A 21,623-nucleotide genomic window follows, 5' to 3' on the forward strand; every position below is an offset into this window, starting at 1 on the left:
CAAACAAGCAACAACAACAACAAAAAGTCCCGACAGCTCACCCTTCCAGGATATCATCTATCAGAGGCAGAGAACTGCTTGACCCTGGAGGCAGGGGGCGAGGGAGGAGCCTCTTAGAAAAGTTCAGACTTGTGATTGGCTCTTGTTTCCATCACACTTTAGAGGGAAGAACTTAAGGCAGTGCTTCTCAACCTGTGGGTCTTGACCACTTTGGGGGATGCAATGACGCTATCACGGGGGTCATCTAAGACCATCGGAAAACACAGGTATTTACATTATGATTCATAACATGTGGGTGGTCACCACAACATGAGGAACTGTTTGAAAGGGTCACAGCATTAGGAAGATTGAAAACCCCGAGCTCTAAGGCATGGGGACAAACTGCTGGCTTCTATTAACACCTGGGTAGAAAGAGGATAGAGTTTGATACAGTTGTTGGGGGGAGGGTGGCATCTGCATTTCCTGAGCACACTGTGAGAAACCTGCACAGATATCTGGTGATTGAATAATAACCCAGTTCTACTCAAAACAGCTAAAGGACTGGAGAAATGGCCCAGTCCTAAGGGGTTAGTCCTAAGCACACGCACATGTGAGCCATACTAAATGGGCTCCATGGCTTGTTTATGTGTGTAGTAATAATTACAGAAAAATGTCATGCATGTGAGAGGGTGAGGAGGGACATGGGAGGAGCTGAAGGGGAGAAGGAAGGATGAAAAGCATGTATCGATACACAGTACCCATGTATGAGACTCTCAAAGCATAAATTTAAATTAAAAAATAATGTCTCTTGAAGAGGTGTTACAAGTCTTATTGACTTTGAAAAACGACCATGACAAATGGCTAAAACAGCTGTTGGTGTCCAGACTTGGCAAGAGCCCAGGTTAAAGATCCCAAGGAACTTTAAATAAAAAAAGAGAAAAAAAGTGTACCATTTTCCCAAAATCAAATTATAAAAATTTAGAATATAATTTAATTCAGAATATATTATATATTATCTTACATATATTATATTATAATATTATATATCATTTTGTTTTAATATATAATTTAGAATATAATAATATAAATTATAATAATTTAGAGGAGTAGTTCTATAGTTTTATGCCTCTTCCAAAACCCATGTTGAACCTTAACTTTGAGGGGTGTGGTAATAAGAGGTGGGGCCTTAGCTAACGTCGGTGGATGTGTCTGTCTTGCCAGCCTGTGGGGCTGAGGCTGAGGCCACATGACAGACCCTGTCTCAATGATAAAGCAAAATACACAAAGAGAAGTGGGCAGAAGCAGTGGCCCTGAGACCGAATCAATGGTCTCACTCTGGGAATGGTCCATAGAAGAGGCTGCTATTGAAGGAGTAAGTCTCCTCTCTGCCCCCACCATGCTAAGACAACTGCTACTTAGAAACATTGCTTAAACACTCACAAGAGAAATGCTGCCACTCTAGATAAAACTCATGGCCTTTCGTGCTTTATAATTTTATTTCAAACCCCAAGCTACTTTGCAGTCCTATTACACAGCATTTAAACAGATCTTATGAATCAGCCCCATGCAGCAATGTGGTCCATTGAGATTATGATTATAGTGTGGAGGAGACTAAGGGTTTACAGACACTGCGGTTCAGGAAAGGGGCAGGATTCCAGTTGACTGACTAATGTGGATTTTGTGTAGCCCTTTTACACATTAATGCATTTCATGGTGTTTTAAATCCTAAACTTCCACACTGAAGAGAAGTTCGGCTCATCACCATGTAACCCAGTTTGAGCTCCAGCTAGAACAGTGCACTCGTGAACTCTTTCCATCTCCCTTTGCACACTCTGTTTGCAAAGACAAGGCCAGCAGCTGCACTGCTCCGGTGTGGGGGACTAAGATGCTTATGTTAGGACAGCTTATCTCTGTTGCCCAGTGATAGGGAGAAGCAGTCACTGTGCTAAGCCCTTCAGATCACACGGGGCAAAAGACCACACAGAGGCACCAGCCTCCGGCACTGTTTAGATGTCCCAGCAACCCCCTCATCTCTCCCACTTTCCTGTGAGACCCCCACAAGCTCAGGTGCTTGCAAACCATGTCTTGGCTGTTTTGCAGGACTGATGACCCAACCACACCCGTTCTTCCTCTCCCTTGCTTGGGTCTCTTGTTAAGGTATTCTGTAGTGCTTGAAATGTTCAGAAGAACCTTTTAAAGAGACGTAGTCACAAAAAGCATCAATTCCACTCACTGATCCTTCCCTTTCTAACTGGGTGATGTCTAGGAAGCTTTCCATTTGCTCTGGGCAAGCACAGACACAGGTCCATAGCTGCAGATTATCTTACCCTGCTCTGCCAACAAACCTTTCACAATAAAACACTTCATCTATTCCCTCCTGGGGGAGGCAACCATGAATGCGGGAGGGACAGCTACATTATCTTATTTCTATTGCCTTAAAAAAATGGTTTCCTGGCTGCCTGTGACAGAGTTTGATCATTTGAAAAGTAAAGACAAAACTGGAAGTTCAGCAGTTAAGAGCATGGCTGTTCTTGTACAGGATCTGGGTTCAGTTCCAAGTACCCAAAAGGTGGCTCACAACCATCTCTGACGCCCTCTTGTGGCCTCCATGGGCACTGCATGCCTGTGGTGCATAGACATGTACAAGCACCCCCCCCCCCACACACACACATAAAATAACTAAATCTTGAGGGGAAAAAGAATGGAAAGATGTGCAGGAGAGCTTAGATCACATTATCCATGATGCAGCAAATGGAATGAGCAGCGTTTGGTCAGACCCGATTAAGGCAGTGATTTCAGAACCATAACAATAGTTCTATACCTATATATTTCCAGAGAGCTACATTATGTGATATACATAAACACACATCCATGCACCACGAGGAAAGCAGCTTAAAAGTGAGCCATGAACTGGAAGTTTTCTGCTTGTACTTGCTCCCAGTCAATCTCTTCAGAAGTGTAAAAATATTTCTCCTTGTTTCTATGCAAATAAGTGATAAATTAAATAAAAACATAGTATCAGCATTTTGTCTTCTTCAAAGTACCAGGTAGAAGGGCATCATTTATTTTGGTTTCTTAAATAAATGAAAATAGAAAACAAAGTCAAAACTTTATTCCCTTAATACATTTGACAATGAGTAAATTTTGCTGACTAAGCACAGTGGCTTCCTACTGAAGCCACTGGACCAGATAGGCAGGGTGTGGCGGGTGGCGTGGTGGTGACATGGCTTATGACACACGCCACGTGGTTTTCCCCTGGTCTGACAACTTCTACTCGTCAGCGTGGGAAGCACTGTGGTGGGCGTTGTGGGGGCAGCTCGGAGAAGGAGGCACAGTGGCTGCCATCACGTCATTAGAGCACATGACCACAGCCTGAAATGACTGGACACAATCCCAGGAAACACCCCTGTAACAGTGAGTGTTTGTAAAGGGCCTGACCAAACTCTCCATTGTCCCCGGAGATGATACGGACATGCCACCTGGAGCACCCCTCTGTGGGGCGCTGAGATGACAAGGAGAATATAGCTCAGGTGAATACCCGTCGTCAGAAGTGGGGCCAGAACAGACTCAGATGGCAGAATATTTGGGTGAACACACGCCAGGACCCAACTCATATTAGGTTGCACTTATGGACCCAAATTCTACACAAAGCCTAGAGGTAAATTTACCCGGTATTTTAGCCCAGGTTTTGATTTAGGTCATGGTCATTGCATGAGGCCAAGTATAGAAATCCATGTATGAGGCTAGCCTCAAAATGTCTCGTAGCAGGGACATTCTGGATCTGAAGTTTTGAATTGGGGATGTTCAACTTGGTGCTGGGTATGGTGGTGCACACCTTTAATCCATGCACTCGGGAGGCAAAGGAAGGTGGACCGCTGTTAGTTTAAGGCCAGCCTGGTCTGCACGGTGAGTTCAGGTAAGCCAGGCCCACATAGTGAGACCCTGTCTCGAAACAAAACAAAACAAACAGCAACAACAACGACAACAACACAAACATTCAGCTTGCCCATCCCCACAGTCCCCTGAGCAGAGAGGCCACCCATCGTAAGAGCATCCAGAAAATAGCTTATTGCTATGCTTCTCATACCTACCCTGTTTCTTAAAACAAACCTCACACAGCAAGAGATGGGATAAAGCAGTTTATATAAGAAATGCCAAATGCTTATATTGTGTGTATGCGTGTGTGTGTGTGTGTGTATGCATGTGTGTGTGTTGAATTGTAGATTTGAAAGAAAATAATAACTCACCTTGGAACCTTTTTTTTTTTGGGACAGGGTCTTGTTATACAGTCAGCTAGTCTCAAACTTGCAATCCTTCTGCCTCTGCACCTCAAGGACCAGGATTAGAGACAGGCATTACCACATCTGGCTAGGAACTGGATTTTAACTTAAAAATGACAAGTGGTGTCAGCCAACAAGCTGGCACACGGGTCTAGTGTAATCCAGGCTCCCCGCCCCGAAGTCCTCATCAGAAACAACCAAGAGATACTGGGGCTGTTTCCCCCAACCAGATGGCTCCTTGCTTTTAGAGCATATGAGTGTAAAATCATTGCGGTATTTTAAAATCAAGACATAACTCTTTTGCTTAAAGTTTCTGAGTGAGCAGCCCGTTACACCTGGCATGGGACCCACCCTGTCTCCCAGGTGGAGGCTGCCAGGCTCATTTTCAGCCAAAGGCCCATGGGCATGAGTGTCCAGCTCAGCCCACTCCCTATATTTTCTCTTATTGAGCCCGGTCCGTGGCTGGGGGCTCTGCTGCACAAGCTCTTTCAGATTTGGGGAGCAAATGGCCTTTCTGTCTTTTATGGGGCAGAGACTCTTGATACCTTGCATACTATGACCCAAACGCCTCATCAAACACCCTACGGGGCAGTCTCTTTTGGCTCCCGTTTCAGGGAGTTCAGTCCATGGTTTTAAATGACCAAATGTTGAATGGATGCCACTGAAGGACAGAAGATGCAGTCCCTGTTTGAGTATAATCTCCGTTTCCAAAGCGTTTACACACAGACACCAAGTCAAAAGCCTCTCAGCCAAGGAGGTAACTGGCATAGAGGCGATGAAAGATATCAGAGGAAGAATTCAAGGTGATTACAGAAGATGGATGGGTAGAGCTGGACCTTGTAGCCCACAAAGAGGACAGAGAAGTGGGCAGAAGGACTGTGTGTGTGTGTGTGTGTGTGTGTCTGCATCTGTGTGCACTTGCATCTCTATGTGTGTGTGTGCACATGCCTGCATCTATATCTGCATCTGTGTGTCTGCATCTGTATGTGCCTGCATCTGTATGTGTCCACATCTGTGTGTGTGACCGCATCTGTGTGTGTGCCTACATCTGTGTGTGCCTGTATATGTGTGTGTGCCTGCATCCCCGTGTGTATCTATATCTGTGTATGTGCCTGCATCTGTGTGTGTCTATAGCTGTGTGTGTGACTGCATCGGTGTGTGTCTGCATTTGTGTGTGTCTGCATCCCCATGTGTGTCTGCATCTGTGTGTGTGTTTATCTGTGTGTGTACCTGCATCTGTGTATGTGCCTGCATCTGTGTGTGTCTATAGTTTTGTGTGTGACTACATATGTGTGTGTCTGCATCTGTGTGTGTGCCTGCATCTGTGTGTGTCTACAGTTATGTGTGTGACCGCATCTGTGTGTGTGCCTGCATCAGAATGTGTGTCTCTGCATCTCTCTGTGTGTGTCTACATCCCTGTGTGTGTCTGCATCCCTGTGTGTGTCTCTGCATCTGTGTGTGTGTTTATCTGTGTGTGTACCTGCATCTGTGTATGTGCCTGCATCTGTGTGTGTCTATAGTTTTGTGTGTGACTACATATGTGTGTGTCTGCATCTGTGTGTGTCTACAGTTATGTGTGTGACCGCATCTGTGTGTGTGCCTGCATCAGAATGTGTGTCTCTGCATCTGTGTGTGTGTGTCTACATCCCTGTGTGTGTCTGCATCCCTGTGTGTGTCTCTGCATCTGTGTGTATGTGTGTGTCTGCATCTCTGTGTGTGTGTGTGTGTGTGTGCATCAGAGTGTGTGTGAGTAGCAATGAGGAGAGGCATTATAAGAACCAGGCTTCTGAGCCAGGTGATGGTGGTGCACGTCTTTAATCCCAGCACTCGGGAGGCCAGAGGCAGACGGATCTCTGTGAGTTTGATACCAGCCTTGTCTACAGAGCTAGTTCCAGGACAGGCTCCAAAGCCACAGAGAAACTCTGTCTCAAAAAACCAAAAAAAAAAAAAAAAAAAAAAAAAAAGAACCAGGCTTCTGGATAGAGGCAGAGCACAGGGAGGAGGTCAGGAGCATTCAGTACAATCTAAGCCGACTGCATGTTTGCTGGAGGCAAACTGTATGCCAGCTATTGTAACAGGCAACAGGCACACAACAGTTAACAAGACCCATACAATCCCTGAATCTCCAGCTAGTGGGGGGATTGACAGGTAAGACCCATTATTACAATACAGTGAGATAGATGCCATGAGATGGAGGAGCCCAAAGACTGGACCCGCCCAGCAGAGGGGTCAGGAGGAGGCAGAGCTGCTCAGGTAGCAACTGGGTAGGTGGGGCCTATGCATGTGCCTAACCCTGGTAAAGCAAGCATGGGGAGCTGGCATCAAACCCTGGTGAAGCCTGTGTAGACACAAGGAGGCATGTGGGGAAGGGGCTGAGGTTAGTAGACAGATTTGACACTTTTTTAATTAAATTCTTATTTTAGATACTGACCAGTTTCCCCTCTTTCCTCTCCTCCCATTCCCTCCCCCCCACCTCCCATCTACCTCCCACCCATTCCTCCTCTGTTTCCATTCAGAAACGGTCAGGCCTCTCATGGGAGTCAACACAGCCTGGCATATCAAGTTAAGGCAGGAATAACTCCCTCTTCATCAAGATTGGGCGAGGCAACCCAGCATGGAGAATAGGTTCTCAAAAGCCAGCTCAAGTGCCAGGGAAAGGTCCTGGTCCCACTACCAGGAGCCTCACAAACAGACCAAGTTACATGACTGTCACACCCATGCAGAGGGCCTAGGTTGGTTCCACGCAGGCTCCCTAACTATTGGTCCAGAGACCTTGAGCTCACATGGATGACACTCTCTGATGACAATTAGGGCAGTCAGTTCAGGCCCCCTCTCCACTATTGTTAGGAGTCTCAGCTGGGGTCATCCTTGTGGGTTTTTGAGAGTTTCCCTGGCACCAGATTTCTCGGAGAAAACAGATATTTCTTATACTTCTTGTTGGGTTTGAACTTTATCTAATAGAGTTAACATCCTAAGATCCCCCAAAGAATCATTAAGAAATAAAGCAGACTTGTTTTTAGATAGGTAACTACTTGCAGGTGAGATGGTCCCAGAGGCAAAATAGCTAAAAACAGAAAGTAACGCAGGAGCTAGGCCCTTGAAGGCTTCTTTCCCATTATGACGTAAGGGCTAAACTGGAAGTTTGTGAATGAACGAGCAAATGAATGAAGGGAGAATGAACGAGGTGAAGCACTCCACCGTGAAGCACAGGATGGGAGATGCGAGGAGGCTTTAGGGGGAGACGCAAGCTGGCTTCGGGAACAAGGGAGTGGCTAGGAGCGCTGATGGAACATGCGTGTTCTCAGATCACACTTCTCATTAGACAAAGTCTCAGCATCCGACAACAGAGGCCAGGGGAGCACAGTGGAAAAGGCTGCGATGCTGCAGTCCGGAGTCCCACCCTAGCCGCAGTTTTGCCATTTACCAACCGTAGAAGACACCTTCACCCTCCCACCCTTGTGCCCCAACCCTTTATTATGTCTGTCGTTTCCGTGTAAGTGCATAGCAGCATACACTAGGAAGAGGTGCCCCAAGTGGTGTGTGTTTCTGTTTGCGGGTGACCTATAGGTACTGTGCTAGGATGGACAGTCAAAAATACTTCTACATCACCCACCGTGGGGGAGGAGCTGGTGCCAGGCACAGGGCAGCGGAGCCATAGTTGAACTGAGAAGAATGTAGAAACCAGATAGACTATGTGCTCAGACTTTGGCCAGGTGACTCTAACTCGTCTTGGTACCAAGGAGGCAGGGGTGGGCAGAGTCTGTCTCCTAGTGCTGTACCCATAGGAGGAACTCTATGCAGAAATAGGCAGGAGCGAGCTGGGTCTAGTGGCACAGACCTGTTAGCCCAGCTCCTCGGAAGACTGAGACAAGGATTACAGATTCAAGGCAGGCCTGGCCTGCAGTGATGTCAAGGGCAGACTGATCAACCTGATCAACTTAGTGGATCTTGTCTCAAAATACAAAGCAAAATGAGGCGGGGTGAAAGGGTCTTCCAGATCTTTCAGACGACCCCAACTCAGTTCCCAGCACCTATATCAGGGGCTTACAACCTCCTGTAACCCCAGCTCCAGAGGAGCTGACACCCTCTCTGGCCTCCATTGTGATCTGCCTGCATGCACACACACACACACACTCATGAACACATATGCATGCACACACATGCACACATGCACGCATGCACGCACACACAGGCACACAATACGCATACACACATGCCCACACACATACAAATAAACAATAAAAATCTTTTTATAAAGTTATAAAGATGGCTGGAGATACAGCTCAGTGGTAGGGTACTTGCCCAGAGCATGCATGAGGCACTATATTCAAATCTTAGAACTGCAAACACCGATTACCAAAACAACAACAACAACAACAAACCCACCAAGCAAACAGCACATGGCCAGAGAGAAGCCCTAGCAGCCTATGAGGCAGCTGGAAGCACACACTGGCAGTCAAGGACACTGTAAGAACCACAGCCCGGCTCCTCAGGCTTCAGTGACCATTTCACACTTTACCTTGCCAAAGCAGCTTTGTCAACTAAATGTCACATAAATGCCAAAAAGGGAAATATCCATAAAGTCCAGGGCAAGAGGCTGTGCCCATCCATCAGGGTCAGGTGACCGCACGGCAGGGCGAGGACCACGGCTGCAGGCCCAGGGTTCTCTAAGCCTCTGTGGAGTGGAGGCTGTGCCGGGGACACTGGGAGAAAGCGGAACCATGGCGCCAACCAACCAACGAAAGCAGAGACGAGGAAGAACAGGTGACAGTAGAAGAAATAACTGAGAACACCCCCCCCCCAAAAAAAACTGACCCGATTGCTGTGGGTTTCAGGAAAACAAGGCCATTCTGAGCACTTGGTTCCTGGCCCAGTGTTCCATTGCTGTGAAGAGACACTCGGACCACAGAAACGCGGATAAAGGAAGTTATTTAATTGGGGCTGGCTTTCCGTGTCAAAGGTTTACTCCACTGTCACGGTGGGGAGCATGGCGGGCAGACACGGTGTTGGAGGAGTAGCCTGAGACTTCTACATCCACATCTGCAGGCAGCGGGAAGAGATAAGAGCCTGGCTTGGGTTCTTGAAACCTCAAAGCCCAACTCCCACTTTCTCCAACAAGGTCAAAGCTTCTAATCCTTTCGAATAGGGCCACTCCCTAACTATTCAAACACGTGAGCCTACAGGGATCATTCTTATTCAAACCACCACGGTCACCACTGGGAAATCATGGTGAGTCTGGGTCCAGAGATGGGTTTACCTTAGACATCCAAATGTTGCCCCTTCCAGCAGCTTTTCATCTTATCCCTTCCTTCTTTCGCCAACACATCCAATGGCTTATACCTTCTGGACCCTGCTAACCTTAGTCTTCTCATCTCCCACCAAAAGAGCAAATACCAGAGAAACATCAAGAAGAAACATCAAAGTAACAGCTCCACAAAAAGTATCTCTTTGGTGGTGGTGGTGGTGTGTGTGTGTGTGGTGTGTGCTGTGTATATGTGTATGTGGTGGTATGTGTAGGTGGTGTGTATGTATGTGTGTGTATGGTGGTATGGATGTGTATGTGTGTGTGTGGTGGTGTGTGTCTGTATGTGAAGGTGGTGGTGTGTGTCTGTGTGTGTAGGTGGTGTGTATGTCTAGGTGGTATGTGTGTATATGTGTGTGTATGTGAGTGTAGGTGGTGTGTGTGTATGGTGGTATATATGTATATGTGTATTGTGGTGGTGTGTGTCTGTGTGTGTGGTGTGTGCTGTGTATATGTGTGTGTATGTGGTGGTATGTGTAGGTGGTATGTATGTATGTGTGTGTATGGTGGTATGGGTGTGTATGTGTGTGTGGTGTGTGGTGTGTATATGTGTGTATGTGGTGGTATGTGTAGGTGGTGTGTATGTATGTGTGTGTATGGTGGTATGGGTGTGTATGTGTGTGTGGTGTGTGGTGTGTATATGTGTGTATGTGGTGGTATGTGTAGGTGGTGTGTATGTATGTGTGTGTATGGTGGTATGGGTGTGTATGTGTGGGTGTGGTGGTGTGTGTCTGTGTGTGAAGGTGGTGTGTGTGTACGTGTGCATGTGTGATGGTGTGTGTATGTGTGTGCAGGTGGTATGTGTGTATATGTGTGTGTGGTGGTGTGTGTCTGTGTGTGTAGGTGGTATGTGTATGGTGATATGTGTGTGTACGTGTCTGTGTATGTGTGCGTGTATGGGGGGGGTTGTTGTAAGAACTTGGACTTGGATTTGATTCCCAGCACCTACGCTGTGTCTCACAACTACTCATAAGTCGGTCCCAGGGGATCTGGAACAGCCCCCTTCTGTTCTCCATAGTCACCAGGCACAAGAGCGATGCAGACATACATGAAGGCAAGACACACACAAAAAATAAAAACCAAAGAAATGTAACTTTATTGTGTGACCTAGTGCCCCGAGCTCCCCAAATCATTTTCCAATTCATTGCCTAAATCAGTATGAAGCGTCAGCTACTAAGGAAGTCGGTATAATCTTTATGAAATAACATTGGGCTGAATTATTCTCTCATTTTCTAACATACACAGCTAGCCCTCGGCATTGCCACTAATTTTTTAAACATGCCAAGTAAATAAAACAATGAACGAGAACAAAAATGGTAGCTCCAGTTTCCCTAGAAATTCCAATGCAAATACTAAAATCAAGTCATGCAAATAATTCAAACTGCAGAGCTCACTTAGCTCGGGTGGGTGAGCAGTTAGGCTTCCCCGTGGCAGGTGGCTTCCGCTCTCTACACATCCGTAACAAACTCACTGCAGAACATCAAAGGCCAACATCAGAATCCCTCATCAAGACCGAGATTCACGTTTCTCCGGTCACCTACTACATTTTCTCCACTCCATTGGTGAATTGAGCCCGTGACTACAAGCGGTCGCAGGCTCTGCTGCAGGGTTGGAATTTGAAGCATGCACTGAGAACGCACTGCTGCTGATTTCTGGTGCACACCAAACGTTAGCTCCACTCAACAATCCAATCTTGGGCATGAAACACTACACAGAATTCTCAGGGTTGCAAGCGGAGCAGTGCCACAAACCCGCGGGTGCTAACAAGTCCAAACGGCACAGCTGTCTGTCCCCAACAGATCCTGGAAGGACTCACAACCAATCAGATCAAAGGAAAAAGACACGGCGCTCTTAAGAGCAAAGACAATTTGAACTCCTCTAGAACAGAGGTGAAAGGTGGTTCTTCTGACTCCATAAGGCCCTGCTTCTTTGGTACTCTCCGCCCTCAAAAGTGCTCCAGATTAGTTTCAATTTGATTGTCTACATTACATAATTTTTGTCTATTTCATTTTGTAACAGGAAAGCATGAATTCAAACAATTCCTACCTGGGAATATGGATGGTCTCTTTCTGGGGCGCCTCAGATGAACAGGTTCCAAGTTTTTGATGTTTCTTTGAAGTTTTCCTTTATTGTGACTGCCGATGGGGAGCTCAGGTGGCAGGCTGCTCCGTCTTAACGATTTAAGCTCATTTGGAGATGAATTTAACTTGTTCTTCGTTCTGGAATGTAAATTGCTGTCATCAACGGCCATCGTAGTAGATTCATTGGAGAGTCGGAACAAAACTCCCCGAAGCCAAGCCCAGCGGCAGCCAGAGCCACCTCCAGCCCTGGCTTCCCAGTTTGCAGATTCTCATACTTGGCCCTACACTTGTTTGGGAAGCTTAGCAAGTTGGTGGGCGTGGGCTTGACCAGGTGTAGAATTACTAAGTAGCTCCTCCCTCTACAGTTAATAGCACAGGGGTGGGGCTGGAGGGGCAGGGGTGTCTCCAGAATAAATCGTTAGGTGCTGGAGACTAGGGAATCAGAGCAGATGTGACACACAGGCTGTGCTCTGGCGAAGGACAGTAAAAGTGCTATCGAATGTGAGGTTTCTGTTTCATTGGTGTCCTTCTGTAAAAGCCAACACGAGCCCGAGTAAGAATAAATGCCGATGCAAGCTGCAAGTCTATTATAATCTCCCAGGATTTCCACAACACACTTTTTTTTACTAGTTTGGGGAAGTATTTTTACACTTCTATCTTTGTGATTCAAACTACACACTCCAACACATCCTCCTTGATTCATATTTGGCCGGCAGCCAACTTGAAGCTGGCTTAGAAGAGGGAGATGAGGGATCGGCAGCCGTGACCAGGAAGGAACCGGTTGTGGGCGTGTGCGGTCAGCCTGCAGTGCCGGGAAGCCTGGATTGCCCTGACCCACCCTTCCATCCTGTGTTCCACCTGGCAGATGGCTTCTCCAGAAGTCCAGGAAGCCCGGCTGGAGAGCAAGAGGTCTAGAAAACAGGCTTCAACCCCAGCAGTGATGGTGGCCTCCATTCAGCAGACCACAGGCACATGCTGATTTTGCTGGGTGCTGCCCGACTTCCCACTAAAATGCTCCTAGGGGGTGGGAGTCTGAGAAAATCCAGCTTCTTAGCCAGGCCCTAGAGCTGTGTCCATCAGCAAAATCTACGTGCATGCATACCTGTTTGTGCACACACAGATACACAGCCAAACCACACGAACACACACACACACACACACACACACACACACACGCACATACACACACCTCTACCTCACATGCTGTTCTGGCTACATGCAGTGTGAGTCAAAAGATGAAGTAATTGATCAACTGATCTCTCTGTCTCTGGCTCTCTCTCTCCTCATCTGAGCTGTGTGTGTCAGGGATCAGTAGACATAAGGATCACAAAGGATCTGATGATTCAGAAATCCCTGCTCACACTGGTTTCTCGAATACCACGTAGGGTGTATCACTAGTTAGAAGTTGGCAGTTGGATTTCTTTACCTCACCCAGGACACACCACCACTCTGATGGCGGATTTATTCATTCTCCTCCGTTCTCCTCCTGCCCCTTTTGGAAACAGGTCTTCAAACTGTGACAGGTTTTGTGAAGGGAAATGCATTTTCCCCAAGTTCATCCAGCTTAGAGTGGCCGTTTTGACCTAGCGACTGGATTTGTGAGATCATTATTTTGTTAACCAATGCTGAAAGTTGCCTGCGTGGCATCCCACCTAGGACTTAGAACTCTTTTGGCAAACTGAAACATAGCCTGAGCCTCAAGGGCTGGGGTTATGGCTCGGTGGCAGAGTACTTGCCTGGCATGCCTGAAGTCCTGGCTGCATACCAGTACTGCTGGCGCGGAGGGGCGGGGAAGGAGCATCTTCAGATCTTAACATGGTGGTTTGGTAAGAGAAAACACAGATCCCACACCCCGAACACCAAGAAGAATGTTTCATTTCTAAGTGTGTAGTGAAGTCTTGGCGCACAAAGGCTTGAACATTAACACAGAAACAAGGTAACGCACAGGCTCAGGATGTTCTGACAGGTTCTCTGCAACTCGGTATTTCTGTGAGGCTGAAGTGAAGGGCTGTGGGGATGAAATCAGAGTCTAAGGAAAGCGGAGTCCATCACACGTGCATCAAGGGCTGCTTGTGTGCGCACATCACTTGCCTTCATCCTTAAGATGCAGATGCTGAGTATACAGGCATCTGGACCACATTCCAAGGGTCCCTGTGTCCTTACTGACTGTTTAACACTAGCTATGCCCTGGACTAAGCCTTCGGCGTGTACTGGCTTTTCACTGTTTCCTCCCAATGACATGTTTTACAGATGGGCACCCCGAGACACAGAGTCTAACATCCTAGAGCTGCAGGAGAAGATCTGGAGTTCTTCAAAATCACATGACTAAGCGGGGCGGTAGTGGTGCACACCTTTAATCCCACCACAGGGCAGACAGAGGCAGGTGGATCTCTATGAGTTCGAGGCCAACCTGATCTACAAGTGCTAAGTCCAGAACAGGCTCCAAAGCTACAGAAAAACCCTGTCTCGAAAAACCAAAAACCAAACCAAACTAAACCAACCAAACAACCCCCCCCCCCAACACACGACTATGCTCACATGCTGCGCTGTTAGTGCACCCGACACCAATGCTCTCTACGGTTCCCTAGGACTGTTCTTGGTTCAAAGCAGAGTCTCACAACTGCAGGCCTGAGGCAGGACTTGCTCAGCTGACTAAGCTGTTCTCAGAGCCAAAGAAGTCAAGTGAAGAAAGTCAAAGTAGACTTGAGACTGTTACTGGTGTGTGTCGGAAAATATTTTCCATGCCAGCAATAGTTCTGTGAAAAAAAAAGTGTTCACATTAAAATAAAATTATGTTTTCCCAAGACTGAAATTATCGGACACAATAATAATTAAAGCAAAAGAGGCAAGATCGGAGAGACGGCCCTGCGGCTAAGGTGCTTGTTGCTCTTGCAGGGCGCCCAGGTTTGGGTCTCGGCACCAGCATGGAGGCTCCCAACCCCAGTTGCACAGGATCTGATGCCTGATTCTGACCTTCATAGGCCCCAGGCGTGCACATGGTGCACACAGAGACAAGCAGGTAAGGCGCTCATATATAAAATAAAACAAAGATATGTAATAAAAGAAAAAAAGCCATGTTTTGGGGTGGGGGCATGAGGAAGGTTGGAGGGGAGGGAGAAAGAGGAAAATGATGTAAATATAGCACAGATATGAGATTTAAAAATGGATTTAATTTAAAAAGGAATTATTAAAGTCCTAACAAAAGTGCTATTCTATTCCTGCGGTATCCCAGATGTCCCGATTCTTAGAAAATTTAAAGAATGGGGGAGAGGGATATAAGGATTCATAGTACACCACACACAACTTCCTTCCTGCCCGTAACTTCCCCTGAAAGTGATACAGACAGACAAGAATCTTAATTAAGACGATTTCTTAAGGGGGAAGTGGCTACATCTTGAAATTGCTATCATTAAAGTTTTAGAGCATTGCAAATGAAAATACTTTTATTTATTCAAAACTGAAATTAAATCTGTGAACACACACACACAGAGTAATCCTTTTGAAATATTTAAATTGTATGCTATGAATGGCACTCAGCCAAAGAAAATTTAGTTTGTTTTATTTAAATGCAAATATTCCCCAGTTAGGATACTAAGTCTGACTTTTCCTTTTATACAAGAGGCAAAAGTGAAATTTTACCTTTCTTTTTCTTTGTTTTCTAGTGTTGGAAGCAGGACCAGTACTTTCTAGACAAGCTGTCTACCCGTGTGCCCAGATGAAACCACTGATTCGTTTATTTTCGCAGGCGGCTAACAGAATGAAGGTGTTAAGCACAAGTCTGAAGGAAACCCGAGTAATTATAAATTACTAATTGTAATTATAAGTAATTATAAATACTTATCTATAAAGTATAAAATTGGATATTTTCATTATAAGGACCATTGTATTTTAAGTGGCTCCATAGTTCTATAAATCAAACAGACAGATCTTTTTTGAATGACCCTAATTCCTAGGCATTAAGATGCTGTGTATTTTATGTATTAAATGTCTCGGCCGTTCCTACAAACAGTTTGCTCTTTCCTCCCGGCTTTTGTTCCTCTTAGAAAGTTCAGAGAGCTGGCACATAGTCACTTCCTCAGCTTGCAGTCATGAACTCTGGTGAGTTCTGGCAGCCTTGAAACAGCATTCCTGGATGATTTTGCCCCGCGTGAGAAGGCTGTAACTACCGGAAGTGGCACTTGACAATGTCACCTCCCTTCTCGGCCGCCTCCTAGAATCAGTCCCACAGGCGCCCTTGGCCTTTCCCAGCGAGTCTCTGAGTCTTGCTGGCCCAGTGCTCACGCACATCTGCAAATATTTCCTATTGCTTAGCTCTTCATTGAACTTTTTAAACAGAGATAACAATGAACATGAGAATAATGAAAATCGCCTGGTCACGTGGCCTCTTTCAGTCTTTCCTACAAAAGTCACCAGCCACCTCTTGGGACCAGGACAAAGACAATTGGGCCCAATGTATTATCTATGTTGTGATTATGGCCAAAGACGTCTTTTCTCAGTTCCTAAAAACATAATGATGGGGTTGGAGAGATGGCTTAGCAGTTCCGAGGTTGGGGTGCTTGCTGCTCTTGCAGAGAACCTGGGGTTGCTTCCCAGTGCCCATGTCAGGCAACTTACAGTCGCCATAACTTCAAGAGCCCAGTGCCTGTGGCCTTCATGGGTACCTGCACTAATATGCACATAACCCCACATGCCCACACATGTTGTGGGATATTTGTACACTGTGTAAAGGCGTGATTGGAATAATAAAAGCTGAATGGCCAATAGCTAAGCAGGAGGTATAGGTGGGACTTCCAGGAAGAGAAAGGAAGTAGGAGGAGCCCAGGAAGGGAGATGCAGGGAGACAGGAGGGAGTTAGACATACAGAATGATAAAAAGGTAAAAAGTCACATGGTAAAAACATAGATTAATAAAAACAGGTTAATTTAAGTTATAAGGACTAGTTGAGACAAGCCTAAGCTAAGGTCAAGCTTTCATAATTAATAAGTCTCTAGGTCGTTATTCAGGTACAGAGAAAGACTTGCTTCACACATACACACAGTTAAAAATAAACCAAGCCCCAAACTGTAATGAAGATGTTTGGGAGATCTCTCACAACAATTAGAAAAAATGCTAGAAGCTTAATGCTAAAATCCTCTTCTCTTCTGGGCTGCTCTCATGCCACTATCTAGTCATTCCTAATTCGGTTCTCTTCTGCCTAAATTCTCCAGGGGCTCTTAACTGTCTGTCTCCCAGGGACAGGGATGTGCAGCTGCATCCCAGAGCATGGGCTTAGCATGCGGGAGGCTCTGGGTTCAATCCTAATACTGTTATAACAAAAATACATGTTTGTTTTCCCTCTTAGGCATGCCTGTTTATTAAACACCTACTGTCTGGTGCCATGCAAAGTCCAAGCTCTCTACACCTATGCATAAGTAACAATTAGCAGGGGAACAGATCTGAGACAAGGGACGGAGAGAGGGGGAATCTCTGGGCTTGCAGGCCGCCATCTAGCTTCAGGCTCAGTACAAAACCCTGCCTCAAAGGAATAGGTGGATAGTGACCCAGTGGGACACCTGATGTCCTCCTCTGGTCTCTGAACTCACGCGTGGATGTGCACGCCTACGCACACATGTGCACATACCACACAGACACATGTGCATACACCACATGCCTACACACAGAATGTTTCGTGATTGTGTCAGCACAGAGTATATATGAATACATAATATACATATGAATAATGCATACATATGAACAACATGTTGTTCCTAAACACAGACTGTTATTCACACGGCACTCAGGCCGGATGAGGCCACCAGCACAGAGTAGCTGGAGATGGTTTAAAGCCTATTGGAGGGTGTGTGTAGCCTAATCTAAACACTATGCTATTTTTTATAAGGGACCCGAGCATCTTTGGGTTTGGGAGCTAATTTCCCGAGTGATAACTATATAGGTAATCTCACAAACATGGTGGGGCCTTTCATTAAGCAAAATACAGACATTGGCAAAATGAGGTATTGAGAGAGTCCAGAGAACAGGGGCTGGCAGAAAAATAACCATGTGACTCCACGCTTAATATATATGTGTATACATAGAATATATATCGAACACTTTATTTGTATGCCTGCATAAAATTACACACACACACACACACACACATATATATTAAATACTTTATTTAGATGTTTCTCTGTGTGTATGTTATGTGTATGGGTACCCACAGAAGCCAAAAGAGGGTTCCGGATCTTCTGAGGCTGCCATGATGGGTAGGTGTGAGTCCCTCTGTAAGTGCTGGGAACCCAATTTGTGTCCTCTGGAAGAGCAGCAAGTGCTCTCAACCATCGCGACACCTCTGCAGTCCCTATGTTTCAAACAGCAGCAGCATTTGGACATGTAGAAAATAACAACTTTTAAAAGTATTCCATACTAAAAAGCTGGCACTGACCTCTTAAAACAAACTGGTAATTCTTAACGAAATATAAAAGACATTTAAAGAAATTTTTAGTTCTCGTCCGTAACCCCACTCTTGAGCCATCTTTGTTTATCTGCGAAGCTGACGGGAATGACAAGGCACCCTCTTACAGGGGTTTAAGTGCCATGCATGTGTTTATGGTGCCACCCACGCACAGAGAACAAATGCTCCCAGACCAGCTCTTCCTGGCATGCAACCCAATTTATTGTACCTGCATTTTTTCCTCTCATTCAATTTTGCAAGTTTCAGCAAAAATGGCAGGAACTGCCTGGCCTTTTCTCAAGCTAAGGAAAGGACTAAAGGGACAGTTTTGAGGGGGTGGAGATCCCCTTAAAAATCTGGTGTAACATAAACAAACCGTAGTTTACCCCAATCCACTCACATGGGCCTGGCCAGGAAAAGACCAATAGTTTATGTCTTAATTTTCTGCTGAGCAGTTAGAGCTGAGATTTGCACTCCTAAAGCAACTAAATATTTTGAGATATCTTTGCCCTAGTAAAATTTTTAGTCCTGGGAAAGGTGTTTTCCAAAACTAGAGTGGTGAGTGACTGCTGTCACCGAGCTGGCGGGAACATCAGTGGCCTGTCATCATAGTTACTGTCACTGATGATTCCATTTCCCCTGCATGCCCATAGCAGCTCAACCTGAGCCCTCCCTGACTGTCTGCACAGGACTCAAGTTCTCTGCATTCAAGTGCATCCGACCCATTCCTGGGTCAAAGGTCAGCTTTTTCTGAAGTGTCGCTTTTAGGCCGCAGTGGCTGAGTTTCTGGATCTCTGACTTGACAGAAGCACACCACTGTTGCTAGGTAACAAAAACCAGAGATCTTGGACTACTCTCACCAGATGAGGCACCCCCTTGTGACTGGTGTCCCCACCATTGTGGCTCCCCAGAGGCCTCACCTCTCTGACTTGAATTCCTCACACATTCCTGGCTGGTCTCGAACTCACAGAGATCCGCCTGCCTCTGCCTACCGAGTGCTGGGATTAAAGGCTTGCACCACCACTGCCGGGCACACATTCCATTATTGACATACCTTCTTTGATCCATCATACCTTGGTAAACCACCCCTGCTAGCTTCCTTCCTGCTTTAAAACACATCTCATCATTGGGCAGGACACCTCTGACATGCCTACGAAGATGCTGGCCAGGCCAGAGAGTCGACGGCTGATGTAAGCACATTTATCTTCATAGGACATGGCCACAGTTCTGCTAAAGCTTTCCGCTCCTTCAACACCTACCGTGGTACACGGGGACCTTGCCAATCCTGGGCTTTAGCAAACGGCTCAGCAATGCTTTCATATTATCCCCACTTCCGTTAATCTGTATATTTCCATCGTTTTTATTCAGACTTAAAAACGAAAACGTACACATTTGGCTCTGGATGGACACACAGATCCTTGTTTACTAGGCCCAAGTCATTAAGGATCTGGAGTCTTGATTTTACGATACCAAGCATGGAAGCCAGCTCGCTTCCCCATCAATGCCTTGCTGGAGTCTAGTAAGTGATGGTTGGAACGTTCAGATGACAGATGTCATTGGCACATAAAACATAATAACAACATGGACACACACAAGTGCTAGGTGGCTGTGTCTGGCAACTTAAGTGGTACCCTTTCTCATTACTTTATACATGTTATCTGATTGGAGAGTTGGTGTTCCTAATCAGCATACTCACTAAAGGAACCTCCCCAGCCTGATGTGAGGCTGGGCATGGAAAACCTGCAGGTGCAGCCCAGATGGAGGAGGCTCGTGAGACCATGAACCCACATGAGAAATTGTCAGTAATGGCAGGCAAGCCTAGCTTCCCTTGAACTTCAGAGTCCAAAAAAGATCATTTCCCCCCTTTTACGCTTGGCTTTACAATGACGTCTATACTCTCTGTGTCTGTCTCCTCTAGCCCTGGTTCCTAATCACTGCACACAGAGCATCGCTACATCCCCTACTGTTCGACTAGAGGAAGCTGCAGAAGCATGTGAGAAACTTCAAGAGATGTCCTTGCAGAACACAGAATTCCATGCTCCTTGTCAAGTGTTGAAAAGAATACCATCTAGCTGGGCACAACTTTAATCCCAGCACTTGGTTAGGGGTGGGGTAGAGGCAGGAGGATCTCTGTGAGTCTGAGACCAGCCTGGTCTACAGAGTGAGTTCAGGACAGCCACGGCTACATAAAAAGACCATGTCTGGAAAAACAAACAAACAAACAGACAAAACAAAAAAGAAAAAAGCACCATCATTGTATTTTTGTCTCTGCCTAGAATGTCCATGTCAGAATCTGAACACACCACGTATTGCGTCAAGATGGTGGCTTGTGGTCCGTTTCTCTGCCCATTCCTGAATCCCAGCATCAAGCAGCTTGTTCAGAGCTGGGAACCCCCCTTCTAAGAAGAAGGGCCTTAGTAAATGCTCACCTTCGATTCTCTCAGAACATTTATCTCGGGTGAGTCCACCTATCCATCTTCTCTTTTCCCCTTTTCTAGACAAAATGAGGATTTAGTTTACATCATATCCTAGAAGCCAGGGAAGGGTCATAGTAAACCATGTAAACCAAACCGGTCTTTTCCACTCTTGTAAAACACAACTCTAAATGCATATTATAAATTTACAGTGACTAATTGAGATAAGAACTTACAGTGACTCTACAAGTATGGCTGGTGCTGGCATTTGTACCCTTGTCATGATACCTGCTCGCCATTAATATCCTGTCCTATCAGTCACACTGGACCACAGTGTAGGAGATGAGTGATACTTTATGGTCGTTAGACCGAAAACATCCAGAGGTAAGACAATTGAGCTGTCTCTTCTAATTTTAAAAGAAACGCATGTTTTGGTTTTTTTTATCAGCATGTTTGAAAAGCATGATGAAGTCAAGAAATGAAAAAGAAGCAGAAAAAGAAATCTCACAGTCTTAGCAACAAAGGCAAGCACCGTCGACGTTTTGACATCTCCGCTTTCCCACTGCACTTTGCCTGGCCATCTGTAACCCACCCAAGTCCAACCCCAGAGCCGTCCTCGGCCCAGGAGGAGCTGCTGCCTCCCTGTGAAGTGTTTCCCGTGGCCGGGAGGAGCCAACAGAGCTGCTATCAGCCACTGAGTGAGGTAAGGGAGAGAGGATGTGCTGGGGTCAAAAGCCAGGAAAGAAACGGGTGAGGCAAATCTCAGCGGTAGAGTGTTCTCCTGGCATACATGAGGCCCTGGACTTGACCTCATCAGCACTGCAAAATGAATAAAATATTAATAAAAACTAAATTGGATGTTAATTATTCCAATTTATGAGGAGGCAGAGGCAAACATACAGTGGAAGACACTATGAAAATTGGGGTAGATATCCTTCCCCCAAAGGATCTCAAGACCTGGGACTCATGATTCGGAAGGAACGGCAGTCCACACATTTATCTTGTCTTTACCTCATCGCTCTCTGTTCATTATTAACATGCTTATTTAAAGATAGGGGTTCACTGTGTAGCCTAGGCAGACCTGGAACTGACTATGTGGTCCAGGGTGTCTCTTCCTCCTGAGCACAGGGAACA

At 46.1% G+C, this 21,623-nt stretch overlaps 1 protein-coding gene across 3 annotated transcripts in view; it reads right to left on the minus strand.

Annotated features, from left to right (window-relative positions):
- Fry (FRY microtubule binding protein) overlaps window positions 1-21,623 on the minus strand; it is a 392,348-nt gene that overhangs the window by 291,943 nt on the left and 78,782 nt on the right. The window contains exon 2 of one of the 3 annotated variants that reach the window (XM_075971622.1): window positions 11,608-11,780. Coding sequence is in view for 2 of the 3 variants with exons in the window: in XM_075971632.1 (XP_075827747.1) it covers window positions 11,608-11,812 (205 nt within the window). In the remaining variant the exon portion in view is untranslated. Of the gene's footprint in view, window positions 1-11,607; window positions 11,888-21,623 lie in introns of those variants that run through there. The other 2 variants (XM_075971632.1, XM_075971584.1) reach the window with 2 other exon arrangements.

Source organism: Microtus pennsylvanicus, chromosome 1 (genome assembly GCF_037038515.1).
Source record: "Microtus pennsylvanicus isolate mMicPen1 chromosome 1, mMicPen1.hap1, whole genome shotgun sequence".
NCBI classification, from domain to species: Eukaryota; Metazoa; Chordata; class Mammalia; order Rodentia; family Cricetidae; genus Microtus; species Microtus pennsylvanicus.